At 48.2% G+C, this 14,085-nt stretch overlaps 5 protein-coding genes across 5 annotated transcripts in view; 1 reads left to right on the top strand and 4 right to left on the bottom strand.

Annotated features, from left to right (window-relative positions):
• Window positions 1-132: 132 nt before the first annotated feature.
• Window positions 133-1,460, bottom strand: C922_02934 (20S proteasome subunit alpha 1; the record flags this gene model as incomplete). The annotated part of the gene is made up of 3 exons (XM_008818532.1): window positions 133-488; window positions 818-1,168; window positions 1,385-1,460. The coding sequence occupies 3 exons, from the start codon at window positions 1,458-1,460 to the stop codon at window positions 133-135; spliced, it is 783 nt and encodes a 260-aa protein (XP_008816754.1).
• Window positions 1,461-2,620: 1,160 nt separating this feature from the next.
• Window positions 2,621-3,915, bottom strand: C922_02933 (hypothetical protein; the record flags this gene model as incomplete). The annotated part of the gene is made up of 5 exons (XM_008818531.1): window positions 2,621-2,764; window positions 2,961-3,026; window positions 3,221-3,256; window positions 3,412-3,531; window positions 3,664-3,915. 5 exons carry the CDS (start codon window positions 3,913-3,915, stop codon window positions 2,621-2,623), a joined length of 618 nt encoding a protein of 205 aa, XP_008816753.1.
• Window positions 3,916-5,683: 1,768 nt separating this feature from the next.
• C922_02932 (rab family, other) lies at window positions 5,684-6,927 on the bottom strand (the record flags this gene model as incomplete). Its single annotated transcript, XM_008818530.1, has 4 exons — window positions 5,684-6,020; window positions 6,243-6,381; window positions 6,555-6,620; window positions 6,864-6,927. The coding sequence occupies 4 exons, from the start codon at window positions 6,925-6,927 to the stop codon at window positions 5,684-5,686; spliced, it is 606 nt and encodes a 201-aa protein (XP_008816752.1).
• A 2,209-nt stretch (window positions 6,928-9,136) lies between these two features.
• C922_02931 (hypothetical protein) lies at window positions 9,137-11,075 on the bottom strand (the record flags this gene model as incomplete). The annotated part of the gene is made up of 3 exons (XM_008818529.1): window positions 9,137-9,436; window positions 9,666-10,450; window positions 10,646-11,075. The coding sequence occupies 3 exons, from the start codon at window positions 11,073-11,075 to the stop codon at window positions 9,137-9,139; spliced, it is 1,515 nt and encodes a 504-aa protein (XP_008816751.1).
• A 1,646-nt stretch (window positions 11,076-12,721) lies between these two features.
• The window catches only part of C922_02930 (hypothetical protein), a gene marked incomplete at both ends in the record, with an annotated part of 3,846 nt that continues 2,482 nt past the window's right edge, over window positions 12,722-14,085 (top strand). The window contains one exon of the mRNA XM_008818528.1: window positions 12,722-14,085. Within this exon, the coding sequence (XP_008816750.1) occupies window positions 12,722-14,085 (1,364 nt within the window).

The raw sequence follows: 14,085 nt of genomic DNA, 5'->3' as shown, positions 1-14,085 counted from the left end.
CAACACAACGCAACGCAAATATCTGCTATGTGCTCAGTCATTTCACACATGGCACTCTTGCGAAGAACGAGTGATGAGTAGAAGGAACTGGGGATTTCCTCACCGGTTGGCCACACAGGACGCTGTTACGAGCTAATCCCGCTCCGCGATGAAGGTCAAATAATTGTCGATCTCCTTCTCGCTGATCTGCGTAAAGTTCGGATTCGTCTTCGAAACGATCCCCATTTCTATTTCGTTGGCCTTCAAGTCAAACGCCAAAGTTGTCTGCAGCGCTTCAATGGCCAAGATGATGGTGTTTTGTACATCCTCCTCTAAAGTCTCCTTCTGTATCTTTTTCTTCCTCTTCTCCAGCAGCCTCTCCAGTATGCTTATGCCTTCTTGCTCCTTATTCCCAATCACACAGGCGCGGTACCCTGCGCAGAACCCCGACGGGTCGAACTTGAAAAGGCCTGGTTCGTTGTCCTCGCCCATGCCTATGATCATTCCGCCTTGGGATGGGGGTGGGGGAAGACGTGATGAATCGGTAAAACGACGCAGCAGGGAAGAAGTAAGGGATACACGTTGCCACTCGCACGCATGAAGCTTATATGGCAAAAAAAAAAAAAAAGAAAAAATTATGACCCGTTCATATTTTTTTTTTTCTAAATAGCCATTTTGTCAACATTTTGGCTAGCTCACATGAACTAATCTTTTCTTTTTTTTCTCTCTAAATGGCCATTTTGTCCACATTTTGGCTAGCTCTTACAAAGAGGTCATAATTTTACTCAGCGATGAGGGGGGCGGTGCGCCATCCTTTTCCCCATCTCGATAAACTTACTGCAAGCGTGCAGCCTCATGTACGCGTGCTGCGTGAAGACCTGAATTTTGTCGCAAATGTTCCTGCACAGGGTTTCTACGTTAACATTGTGCCCATTGGAATACAAGAACTCGGCGGCCTCTATCCTAGCCTTATAGACCATGCTGAGGCAATCTCCTGGCATTCCCACCATGGAGCATCCGATTTCGTCGGTTATGTTGTAAATATTCGTAATGTTGTTGTAATCTAGGAGCTTGTCTTGCGAGATGTACTGCGTTGGCATTTTTTTTTGGGAGATGATTACGGCACAGTTTTCCCCTTTGACGCCGATGGAAGTTATGTTGGTGTTCTTCACTGCCTTGATGGCGTATTCTGCATGGTGAAGTTGCAGCGGTGGAGGTAACGCGGTAGCGGTGTAGAGATCATACGGCGGCAGGAAGCCGCAAGGGGAAGTGACAACACATCCGGGGTGCTTCTCTCCCGTTCGTGCACCCTTCCATTTCTTCACTCCACCTATTCAATCCACTTATTCACTCCCCTCCTTCATTCCACTTCCCTCCCTGTAAAAACCTCCTCGACGGCACTTACCGATCTGGTAGAGGTTCCCATCGGGGGAGAAGATAGTCAGGTGCCTATCGTACATGCTCTGCGACTGTCTCACCATGGTGGCCAATCTCGATCGCGATGAGTGAAGTGTGGAATGCTTTTCTTCTTCTGTTCCTGCCGCTTCTCTTCTCTTTACCGTCGTATGGGCAAAAAGCGCAGCACTGGTGAAAGGTGAGCCCAGTATAAAGGGTGACCTACACTACGTAAGCAGCGCTTGTGCTGTGCCTGTGAATGGAACACCTGGAGCAGGTACTTCCCGGTTGGTGTGCTTTCGTTTTTGTATCTTCTCCCACACGTGTAGCCTCGTATGGTTGCTTCATCAAACTCGCGCCACTCAACTCGGCGGAAATGCCTCGTTCGGGGAGGTGGAAGGGAAAAAAAAAAAAAAAAAAAAAAAAAAAAGGCCTCCTATATATGAGTGACAAAATAGAGAGATGAAAGAAGAAAAAAAAAAAAGAAAATAACACATGGGTGGATCACAAAAAAAGAATTGCTCATTTTGCTAAACGGAGATCTGTGCACTGTGGCTTGACACTAAGCACATGAAAAAAAAAGAAGAAAAAAGGCGCTTTCGTAATTGTTATTCGCTGTGCAGTCGTGCAGAGGAAAAATGGAGTCAGGCGCGCTTCTTCCTATAGTTCCATCACTCAAATGAGGTTTTTCTTTTAAGCATTCGCTTTAGGGTGATTCCCTTTAGGGTGGGCGAGACGGACAGATACGTAACGACCCTGCATGAACGGGATAATGACGTACGTTTTCGCAGAGCTTTGAGGGTGGCATATGACGTGCACATATGATGAAAAGTTTTTTTTTTCCGAGTGGCAGTAATACAAAAACCACTTTGAAGTATCACTCAGTTGAGGTGTAGCATATACCTACTCTCCTTTGGAGTGACTTCCCCCTTTTTTTTTTTTTTGTATGAACCCACTTTCGTTGCAGCGAGGAAAGATGGAGTTCGGAAGCTTCTACCCCCGTGTGATGAACAATACGGTTGGCGGGTGTGCTCGCCTGGAACCTCCTCGTGGGGGGAAAAAGCTCCCCTCTTTCCCCCCTCATTATGAAAAAAAAATTGGCAGCACAGTTGTGTGCATACGTAACAGAGAGAGCATAGAAATCCTTGTGTAGCTGCCTCCGTGAACGCACCAAGTATTATTGCAGTGGGTGGAGGGAGGGCGAAATGAGGATACAACAAACCTCTCCCCCGTCACTGCTCTCCTTTCACCGCTGAAGCAAGTGACGGAACAGCACGTCGACATTTTTCACGCTGTTCCTTTGGGCCTCCTCAATGAAGGCGTAGAGTATCTTCTTCCCCATCTCTTGTATGTACATGCGCATGAAGTTTTGATAAACCAGGTTCTTTAGCTGTGTTGTGTGGGGGGGAAGCGTGACACGGAGTGTGTGTTGTAAAGGAGTAAACCTGGGCAGTGTGTGTTCTGCGGTCAGAGGTTACTTCAATGCATCATAAGGGAGTAGCGGCACGCGATTACTTAGTTGCCTCCATGCAGTCGCACCCATCGTTCCGCTTCCCCATGTGGTGGCACTAGGCCAGTTAACCTACCCGAAAGCTTATGCAAAAGTCGACGTTGATGCAACCGGGTTTTTCTTCAATGATCCATTCGGTGTTCTGAGGGGGGGGGAGAGCGATGGTTGAGTGCACCGGCGAAGGAACTATGGCACATGTAACATCACTGGTGGTATAGCCATCGAAGCGGCATTCAATCTTGTAACACCAGCTTGACGTAGTGCAAATTGTCTTAGTGAGCACTTGGGATGACTTTGTTTTTTTTTTTTTTTTTTTCTTTCCCTATTTGTGCATACCAGATGGTTAAACAGGTTCGTGTCTGCGCTGGAGACCTGAAAAAAGTAGAGGGAAAAAAAAAAAAAAAAGGAGAGTAAGCTTAATGGACACGCCGTTACGAAGTGTATTCATCAAATGCTCCACTGGAAAGCCCCCTATACGAGTATATCATCCCACTCGGTGATGCACCATTTGCAACATCCCATTATACCTTGACGGTGGTAGGCACCTTGAACCGAATGACGGAATGGTATGATTCCTTGAAAAGGAGATTCTCTATTTGGAGGAAAGCCCTGAAGTGGTCCTCCTTCTTGTCCGTTATTTTGCTTTTCTGCGATGGGGGGGAGGATAGGCGATGCGGGTTGGCTGATGAGTGACTCTTGGGGGGTTAGCCCATCATGGATTCTTTGGTGATTTTGCAGGATATTAATCACTCCATGCAGGCACAGGGAGAACACCCTACCGTGACGTAGGGCAGAAAGTGACTGTACCGATCCACATTCAGAACGGTGTAAAAGAACACATGACTTTGGAAAATGATGTCTAGGTTCTTCCGATACGTTACGTCCTCAGCTGGGGTCCAAACTTTGTTCCTAAACAGAGAGTACCTTCTTCGACAGACACAGGAGCTGCGGGTAGCATTCACTACCCTTTTGACGAATGCCTGGCTGGGCGCGTTCTTCTTGGCAAGTCGGGCAGGCGGCATCCCCCTCATCCTGCTCTTGCGGGGAGGGAAGCGATAAAAGAAGGGAAACCACCACGTGTGAGCGGTATCACGTGTAGGCGACATCCCCTGTAAGCGGCATCCAATGTAGGTGGCTTCCGACATAGGCGACATTCCATGTACCCACTTTCGTCCGCCCAACTGCTAGGAATGATCTAAGTGTCCATCTCGCGGGGGAAGGGCTTCTCAACTGGGATGTGGCGTCTGATCATCCTTTCGAAATGGGGGCAAAACCCTGATGGAAGGGCTACCTTGAAGGTGCCCTCCCGTTGACAGCACTGTGCTGATGTCACGTAATGAGAGGCCACGTGCTGGGGATGCCCCTCGCATTCTTCGTGGGAACCGCACAGCTGTAACGACTGAGCGAAGGTTCGGAGATCTCCATCCGTCTGGGAGTCCCTCACCGTTTTGTGCGCCTTATTCCTCTGTGGAGAGAAGAGGTCCTCTATGCTTCTGTCGCTACAACGTGACGTGGACTACTCCCAAAAATGCACACAAAGAGAACGTACATGTCGATATTCACAAACGCGTTTTGCAACGACGAGTTTTTTTTTTTTTTTCTTTTTAATTTACTGGCCCAGGAGTCGAAAGGGGGAAAGCAAAGCGACAATCGCAACATCGACAAGGAGAGTCCTCCGTTTTAATTGTTTTGCCCGACGTACCTCCATCGATGCAAAGAGACCAAACTCCGGGAACAACAACAGAGTAATCCATCCACGTGGAAGTAAAAAAAAAAAAAAAAGAAAAAAAGAAGCAAAGAAGCAAAGAAGCAAAGAAGCAAAGAAGCAAAGAAGCAAAGAAGCAAAGAAGCAAAGAAGCAAAGGTACCCAAAGAACAAAATGCGACTCGAATGATGCAAATCAAAGGGCGCTAAACGGACCAGGGAAACGCTACCAGACGTTGGAGTCACAATTTTTTCGAGACATTGGGTACTCTTAAAAGTATAATGGGCGTCACCGGCAGTGCGACCACACTGGTAAAAAAAAAAAGAAAGCAGTGGCGCGACGGTACCGTGACAAGGAAAAAAAGGAAAAATACATAAATATAAAAATAAAGTTACTATTAAATCGGGGGTCTTATTAAAGTTACAAAAAAAACCACATGTACAAGAAGGGGATTCACTACGGGGGAATAATATACTGCTTTGATGCATTAGGGAATGAGGACGCTGTTGAGAAGAAATGATCGGTTGGGAAGAAGCAATGAGAGGTTGCAAGGAAGCAGTAATAGGCTGCAAAGAAGGACTCGTCGGAGGGGAAACAGTCACGCTGGTAAGAAGCATCTAATCAGTTAGGACGCGCAAACGGAGGCTGCTCCACAAACGGGGGCAGACGGAAGAGCAACGTCAGGGGGGGAAAAAAGCATCTAGCTTTGAAGGTAAAGGAAGAAACGGTCACACTTTTTTTTTTATTTAAAAGAACAGAACGGGTACGCACAAAGGCATGTGTGTGGGGGGTGCTGTACCTGTGTACGAGGTGACGTGGGGGTAGCGGCAACAGGGGGGGGAGCGGTCACAGAGCGATACAAAAATTAAGAGGTGCCACTCCGGGGGAGGGGCTCATAATGAGAGGAACTTTTTCACGTACACGTGTTGGCGAATAGATACATATAGGCAGGCAACCGATGCGCAGAGGGTGCATGTGGGAGGGAGACATAGACAAAGGAATGGTGATGGGTGGTACACATTGCCGATGCGACGCAGCGGTGGTGGTGCACTGCTAACTCTTCCCTGTTTGGTAACCGCTCCCCCCCTGGGGGTCTAACAAACACAATTGGCTCGACTTTCCTCCTTCTTGCTGAGCTTCAAATTTTTGGTGACAATACTGAGTTCCAGCAAAGAGGGATTATTTAAGATCTGCTGAATGAGCTCCTCAAAGCAGTACGTTATGTTGATATCATTCTTCGCACTCGTCTCACAAAACAACATATTGTTTTCGAATGCGAAGTTTTTCCCTTCATCCTTCGTCACTTCGTGGTTCGGTTTGTCAATCTTATTCGCCACCAACATCTTGATAGCATTTTTGTTTGTTGAATACTTATCGATTTCGTGAATCCACACGTCCAGGTTTTCGAAGGACTCTCTCACGGTGCAGTCGCTGCAGGGGGGAGGGAGAAGTGGGACGTACCAGGTGGGATGTGCGACGTGGGACGTACCAAGTGGGATGTGCGACGTGGGACAAAGGGTTAAGAGGGGTCACACGTTCCAGACGAATCAGACAAGTCGGACTGGTTAAGAGCTGACGGGGGAGATACGAAGCGATGGGTTAGCCAACGCACGGATGCCATCACCACCCCCTTGGTCTTTCTATTCCACTTACTACACCAGAATAATCGCGTGCGCGTTTCTATAATAGGCAGAGGTCAGCGTCCGGAATCTCTCCTGCCCGGCCGTGTCCCAAATTCCCACCTTTATCGTTTTGTTGTCTATTTTGAGATACTTCACTTTGAAGTCGATGCCTGCAGAGGGGGGGAGGAAGAAGTAGGTAGGACGTTGGAAGGGGGGGGAAGATATTACAGGGGTTGAGTTAATCCACCTGCACAACGGGACCGTTATACCAAACGGAGAGGCGCCTACAGTGTGATCCCCAAACACACTATAAGGGTGCATTGCTCGGATGACTCCTTCTTACCTATGGTTGAGAGGACCTTTTCTTCAAACTGATTGTCGGAGTATCTGCACAGGATGCTGCTTTTGCCTGCGTGGGGGGAGAAGCGGCGACGGTTCAGTGAGGCAGCTCAATGATGCAATTCAGTGATCTGCTGAGTGAGGCAGCGAAGCACAGAGAATGGTCTGTTTTTCCACCTAGCCAAGTGGACAACACGCAATGCACCGTCTCTCCCTCGGTTATGTGCACTTCACTCAGCTGCCCTCTCTTTAAAAAGTGCGTGTGCTTCTCGCAACATCCGAGACGCCGCCATCCTCCGGGGGGGGAACCTACCCACGCTGGAATCTCCAACAAGTAACAACTTGAGCAGGTAGTCATATTTATTTTTATTTTTCATTTTTTCACAAGGGACAAAAAAAAAAAAAAAGAAAGAAACGGGGGCGTAAGATGGAGGGTAGACGGTGGAAGTGAGAAGGTTAAGGGCTTAATCACGCGCCGTGCGTGCATGCGTGAATGCATACGCTCGTACGCGGTGGTGGTTGCAGTTGCGGGAGGAGGCAGGTATAATTATATAGATATTAGGGCCGATGCGAAGGGACGATGTTTGTTCTTGCGGCCATGTTTTCTGGGAGCGAAGCACTCACTGCGTGGTGGTTATTCTTCGTGAAAAGCGGGGTGTTCCGCGTCGTAACATGAGTGCTGATGGGCATTCGTGCGCCGGCACGCTGCTACGTTGCTATGTGGCTACGTTGCCAAGCTGCTACGCTGCTAGGCAGTTGCCCTATCACGATGGTAACGCTTCTGACGCTCCTGCTTCGGTGCGACGGCAAATTCACGTGAGCTACTCGCCTACCGGCAGTGGCACAAATTGCATGTTCCCCTTAAGCGAGTGGAGCGACAGGATGGAACCCAATTGACGAATGGTTATTGCGCGATGGTTATGACATCTGACTGTTATTTCAATATTGTTGCTTTAATTTTCCTTTTTCCTCTTTTCTTTTTTTTTTTTTTTTTTTTTTTTTTTTTTTCTTTTTTTTTTTTTTTTTTTTTTTTTTTTCCTTTTTTTGCATTTTCTCTCCTTCCGTTTGCGACATTACAATTTGCACCTGAATGTTGGAACTATTTCCTTTTTTTCTCTCTTCTCTTGGGGAGATGCGATTCGTATGGGGAGGGGCTGCGCGAACGCACGGTATGCCTTTTTCGGGGTGGGTGAGGAAAAAGGCAAAAACCAAGTGTCGTGCTACGGGAGGTGGTAGGACGCAGGGGGAAAGAAAAAAAAACGGGGGAAAACCGAATATTGCGCATACGTGGCACATGCGGGTGAATATATATATAATAATACCCTCTGTGCATATTTATAGGGACATGCGTGCCTTAGGCACGTTCGTACAATACGAACATTGGATATGCGTGGCGACGGTAGGGTAGCGTGGGGGAGGGGGAGTCTTAACACAGTAATCATTCTTGCCCTCTTTGCGCCGAGGAAAATACAAAAAAAAAAAAAAAAAGGAAAGAAGTATATATATAATATAGATACATATATATAAGAGAAATAACTGCCTCTTTATGTACAATGTGAGTTTTTTCTTTTTTCGTTTCTTTTTTTGTTTTTGCATTTATTTTTCCATTTCGTTCTGGCTTTCTCCTCGCCCACCCAGTGCTCCTCTTTTCCTTCCCCTGGTCACTCTCCACCCCATGCGGCGGGCCCCTTTCTCACGTCAACTCCGCTGTGATGAATGGAAAACTGAAAGGTTTAATTCAATCTTATGTGAATGCAGAAAACCGTCACTGTAATTTTTTGTACGTCCCGACAGCGGAGGAATCACATGCATAGGACTGCTCTGTTGTATGTGTTCTTTGGCCAATGTTCCCAAACGTGGAAAGGAAAAGCTTTACCAATCCTCTGTGATCTATGTAGTAGAGGTATACTGCTTGTACGCCCACCAGCAACTGCTGTTCCCCTCATGGGATCATCAAAAAGAAGCTTTGTCACGTCATTTAACTATGAGAGGTTTGTACATTCGCACTGTTGTGGTGTGAACAGAAGGGGAGAAGACCGAATAAGGATTACTTTGGGGAGAGAGGCAACCCCTCATCATGATGGAAAAACGGAACCTTTTTTTCTTAGGAGAGTGTACATCCCGGGGAGTTTAGCATCGCCCGGTTGGAGGTGAATGTTTATGGGACGCTCCAGCGGGTGGACCCTTCGTCGAGGAAAAAAAAAAAAACATACAACACAGTACAATACAATAGAGCAAAAATAAAGATAAACCAATCGATACGGTGATGATAAGATAGTGGCCGCCTTCAAACGCGGACGCGATGGACACCATTTGTGAAAAAAAGTTATGAGTGCCTGAGGGGACCCGTGAGGGGGGAGACGGTCCCCCTTAAATAGCGGGATTGTTAGTCGATGGGATCCACTCAGGTGGCTTTAAGTAGACACTATAACTTCCATATGACTATTCGCGATGAAGTTTTCATTGGTGCATCGAGGAGGTTTGTCCGCATGACTATGCTTTCCCCTTTCCTGTTTCATGTCACGGAAGGGGAGGGAGCTCCACTTGAGTATAGTCCCCCTCCCACCTCCCACACATCTTCTCCTCTCATTCAGTTGCGACGTTGTTTTCCTGGTTCGTCTCACCTCTTGAGCTATTATTCCTACCCTTCCCCATTCGGATGTCACCGGTATGGGGTGCTGCCCCAACGTGGCACTCAATTGGATACTCCCCTGTTAGCGCTGTAATTGGGGTGACAACCCGGGGGTTGCTCCTGTTGCAGCTATTGTTTCCGTTGTTGCTGATGCCGTTGTTGCAGATGTCGTTGTTTCTGCTGCTGCCCCGCGCTCCGTTCTGTTTACATGGGACGGCACCCTCGAGGGATGTGCAACGGGGCGTCAAAACCGCCTGAACAGTCAGGTAAAAAATGAAAAAAAAAGAAGAAGAAAAAAAAAAAAAGCGGGGCAGGGAACACAAACAAACGGGCAAATGAGCAACGCAGCACGAGCAACGCGGCATGGACAATAGGATATACATAACCTGATGGAGGGGGAGGAACGAGGTGGATCCCCTTTCTCCAGGTTCACACACCACCCTTCTCCCCCCTCTAGGCCGCTTTCTTCCCAGAGGCAGCGACCCCGTAGGACTGGAAGCACCTCTGAAAGAAGCGTCCCAGGTAACTGTCTACGACATCACTTAGCGCCACGCTGTCATTGGGAACGAGGGCAATGTTTACACGCCCCGTTGCATTGTTCACATTATTCTGAAGCATCTCATGCTTCACATTTGTGTAATAAGTGGCTGCATCGGCTAGGGACAGATTAGGTGGTCCGAGAAAATGGCTAGCTAGCTTATAGCCCAAGTAGTGAAAAATGATTAAAAAGAGAGAGAAAAAAAAATGATATTTTCTCGAAACAGATTCATTTAAGATCCAGCTGAGACTCATAAAGGGACCACTCACAACATTTGAGCATCGGGTAGAAAAGAGCAAAACGATTTGAGTCAAGAGGAGGTTTATTTCCAACGGATGAGGTAAATTATCCTTGGTGAAGAGATAAATATGGAGTAGGACGTAATTGAGGAAGGAGCAAATCATCTCATTCAGATATGTGTCCATGACGATGGAGGAGTAAAGATCCATGTTCGTTAGAAAGGTCTTATTGTAGTATTTGTTGGCGCTGCTCACGTGAGGGCAGGTCAGAATGATGAGTTGCACAAGGGCATTCTTCACGACAGATGGGATTTGGGGATACACAAAAGAGGTGAGGATCGATCTGCTTTTAGTGACTTTCCCATTTTGTATCCTCTCTAGGATGGTAGAACTGATGGGCGACGGGGGGTCTTCCCCTACAAACAACTTCATCACTCCGAGGTAAAGCAGCGTCCCTACGATGTTGGACACGAAAATGACCTTCGCTTCACCTACGGGGGGGGCAGTGCCAATTGGGTGTGCGGAAATGAAGAGAGGCGTTACTGCTACGCAGGCGGCGCTATGGAGACGCCGCTATGAAGACGTCGCTATGGAGACCCCGCTATGAAGACGTCGCTATGAAGACGTCGCTATGAAGACGCCGCTACGGAGACACCACTAAGGATCCCCACTGCCTAACGGCTTACCCCTGCCTATCAGGTTCAGCCTGCTCTTGAAGAAGTGAAAAAACGGGTCGCCATCGTAGCCACCCGAGCAATACTCGAACCACAGAAACAGGATAATCGTCGCCTTGACGGACCCCGCCACCAGGCTGTTGGCGTAATCATATTGTGATACCCTGGACAGCGCAGCAAAGACGACACTCTCAATGAGCTTATTGAGTAAGAAGCAAAAGGTGAAGTAGAGGAACGTGTTGATACAGAATCCCACGGAGAGACATATCGTTTTGTAATTACGCTCCAGGTATTTATAAGGCACACCTTTGACCTTAACCTTGACTTTGACCTCCTTGGAATCCTCCTTGGGTCCCTTCCGGTTAGATATTTTTTCCTTTATCTTCTTCGTGATTTTTAGTGACTGCTCGTATAGTTTGCTGTCATGATGTGTCAGGCTCATTGTTGTGGTGCGGTGGAGGTGAGAAGTAGCTACGGGGAGGGGCTTCGGCACGTGGCTGCGAGACGATGCGGGATGCGTTCGAAGCTTTCCCTCCTTTTCTGGTGTATCTCTTTCTGGGGGTGGTGGTTCAAATGGGGTTGCGTTCGGCGCGCCGTGATGAGCTTGCTAATCCCCTTTCAGGGTTGACTCTCCGAGGGGAGGAGGGACTTTCTTCTTCGCTCCAGCTTCGGCGGTGCTTCTTCCTCGATGCTGCTGGAAGGGGGAGTTCCAGTAGACTTCTTCGTTACGCATCCCTTCTGGATGTTAACCGGGAGGTAGCTCAAAGGGGGAAGCATACAATCTGCAGGCATATGCAAAACGGAAAGCGGAGAAGGGAAGGCGGAGAAGTACACCCTCTCAGGGGTTCCCTTGATGCGATGGTGTGACACGACGTGCTGTACCCTGCGGTGATGGTAAAAGCAGAGCTCGTTCTGCCCTCATTCGACTGAACGGTTAGGAACACGGGTGATGCAGCGGCGTGTGTGCTTTCGCCATGTCGGGCGGGCAGAGGCAAAAAAACAAAAAAAAATGAGGTACGATTTATCGGATGAGCGATTGGAAAGAAGTGCATACGTGAGGCTGCCGCTGCGATGCTGTTTCCGCTTGTGCGGACTGTCCGGCTTTTTATTTTTGGGGGGGGACTCTCAACACAAGAGAGAAAAAAAAAAAAAAAAGGATAGACATGGCACACTACGTCGATTTCTGCTCAATTGAAAAAAAAAAAGTGGTCACTCGTTTGTCGCGGCAGCGAGGCAGTATTTCCAGTGTGATCATGCTGGAGCTTCAGGATGGTCACGCTAAGCTGCTCCGTCTGATGGGGATGGGTCATGCTTCTAATCAGAGGGTTCGTTTCATTCTTCGATGGACAAGTGCTGGAGTCGAGGCCCGTATACACCATCGGTCTTGTTCCTCCACTGATGTGTGGTGCGGGCGCCTAGCGTAGGAGAGAAGCGCCTCCGCGAAGAGGAGGTCATCCAACTGAGAAGTGCTCACCCGGTTGGTCAGTCGCTTTGGCGAAGATTACACAATTGGCTGATATGGTTTGCTTACTCATTGAGGGGAGTTTTTTTTTCTCTCTTTTTTTTTTTTTCTCTTTCCCTTTTTTCCTCTTTGCACATCGAACCGTCGGGTCCGCTCTGCCCCCGGCACTTCAGAAGCGGGCGCAAAAGGGGAGGGAAGCACAACCAATGCAGGAGCGAAGAAGAGAGTAGGCGTGCCTTTCCAGCTTCCACGAAAGAGTATTGACAGAGGGTGGAATCACCCAAAGGAGACAAAACAACACGAAAGGTGTTTTAGCGTAACCCTGCCTGACGCAGCTGGATTAAGCAGCCAACCACAGCATCTGCCTCGTTGGAAGCACAGCGACAGACCAAGGGTGGTTACCCCCCTTTTTTGTAAACTTCTTCCAGTTTGTTCGTTCGTTCGTTAGTTTGTTTGTTCCTTAGTTTGTTTGTTCCTTCGTTTGTTTGTTCCTTAGTTTGTTTGTTCCTTAGTTTGTTTGTTTCTTTGTTTCTTTGTTTGTTTGTTTCTTTGTTTCTTTGTTTGTTTCTTTGTTTGTTTCTTTGTTAGTCTGTTTTTTTGTCCGTGCCACGACTCCCCCGCGAAGAATGGACCCCTGGACGGTACCAATTGGTCACCTGAACGACCTGCTGGCTGACGCCCCACAGGAGGAGAAAAATGAGAACACTTCGCTTCAAGAATTGGATATACCTCCGGAGGTGATTCTAGCTCTGGGACGGATGCATATTTACCACCCCTCGACGATCCAGCAGCTCTCTATTCGGAAGGCCCTACAAAAGAGGAACCTAATTGTGCAGGCAAAGAACGGGACTGGAAAAAGCATGTCCATATGTATCATCGTGGCGAGTAGGATTGTGCAGAAGGTGAAGAAGAGGCATCTCAGGAGGGCATATGGTGAAGCCGCTGATAGTGACGCCGCCAGGGGGGGAGAGACGAGCCAATCGGAATGGCAGCGAAATGGGGCACACCCACCCGTGTCCCTCTTCCTCCACTCGATAATCCTCGTGCCGACTCGCGAGCTCTGCGTACAGCTCTGTGACAACATAAAGGAGATTTCCGATCAGGGGATATTTATTAGTGGAGAAAATGAAGAACTACCACCACCATACGACAATGTTTGCAGTTCCGTGTCCCACGTCCCATCAGGTAACCACCGCTACGCAGCAGACAGTGAGAGGCAGATAGGGAAGGACTCTCCCTTCGAAGTGAGACCCATGGTACTATACGGAGGGACGGACGTAACAGAGAATATCAAGATGCTATTTTCGTGTCTTCCTCACGTAATAATATCGACCCCCGGAAGGCTGAAGCATGTGCTGAGCCTTTTGAAGCGATGCCACGTAAGGGTGGGAGAGACAGAAGCGGAAGGATGCCATACCCAAGTGCCACTCACCAAAATAGCAAACGTCCAGATTAAGCAGCTGATATTAGACGAAGTGGATGCTCTCCTCGATGAACAATTCGAAGAACAAATAAAAATGATTCTCAGTCAGGTGGTAACTCCTAAAGTACAAATGCTCTGTTACAGCTCCACGTTACTAGAATCTACCATTGCTGGGTTCTTAAAGATGGTTCATCTGCATGACATGGGCTATGTTTCCAGGTGGAAGGGTTTTTGTGTGAAAAGGATTGACCAGATTTTGGATGGCGATCGGGGCGGAGGTCTCCCTGAAGGACGTTTCTGTGAATCTCATGTGGGGGGTATTTCCCCTGGGGAGGTGCCACCAGAAGGGAAGATAAGGTGCGCCTCGGACCATGATACAGCACCGCCGATGGGCGTAGTGCCCGCGGAGCAATCCAACCAATCGGATGAGCGGGAAGTGGCGAGAGAAGAGGCTTCACTTGACACATATCACAACACGGACGAAGTGAGCTCTCCACCTGATATGTCCAAAAGCAACCGTGGACACACAAAAGTGAAGAAAAAAAAGAAAAAAAAAAAAAAAAAAAA

The sequence above is a fragment of the Plasmodium inui genome, assembly GCF_000524495.1.
Source record: "Plasmodium inui San Antonio 1 unplaced genomic scaffold supercont1.11, whole genome shotgun sequence".
NCBI lineage: Eukaryota > Apicomplexa > Aconoidasida > Haemosporida > Plasmodiidae > Plasmodium > Plasmodium inui.
Note: the sequence above shows the minus strand (reverse complement) of the source record. Positions and strands in the feature narration are given on the sequence as shown.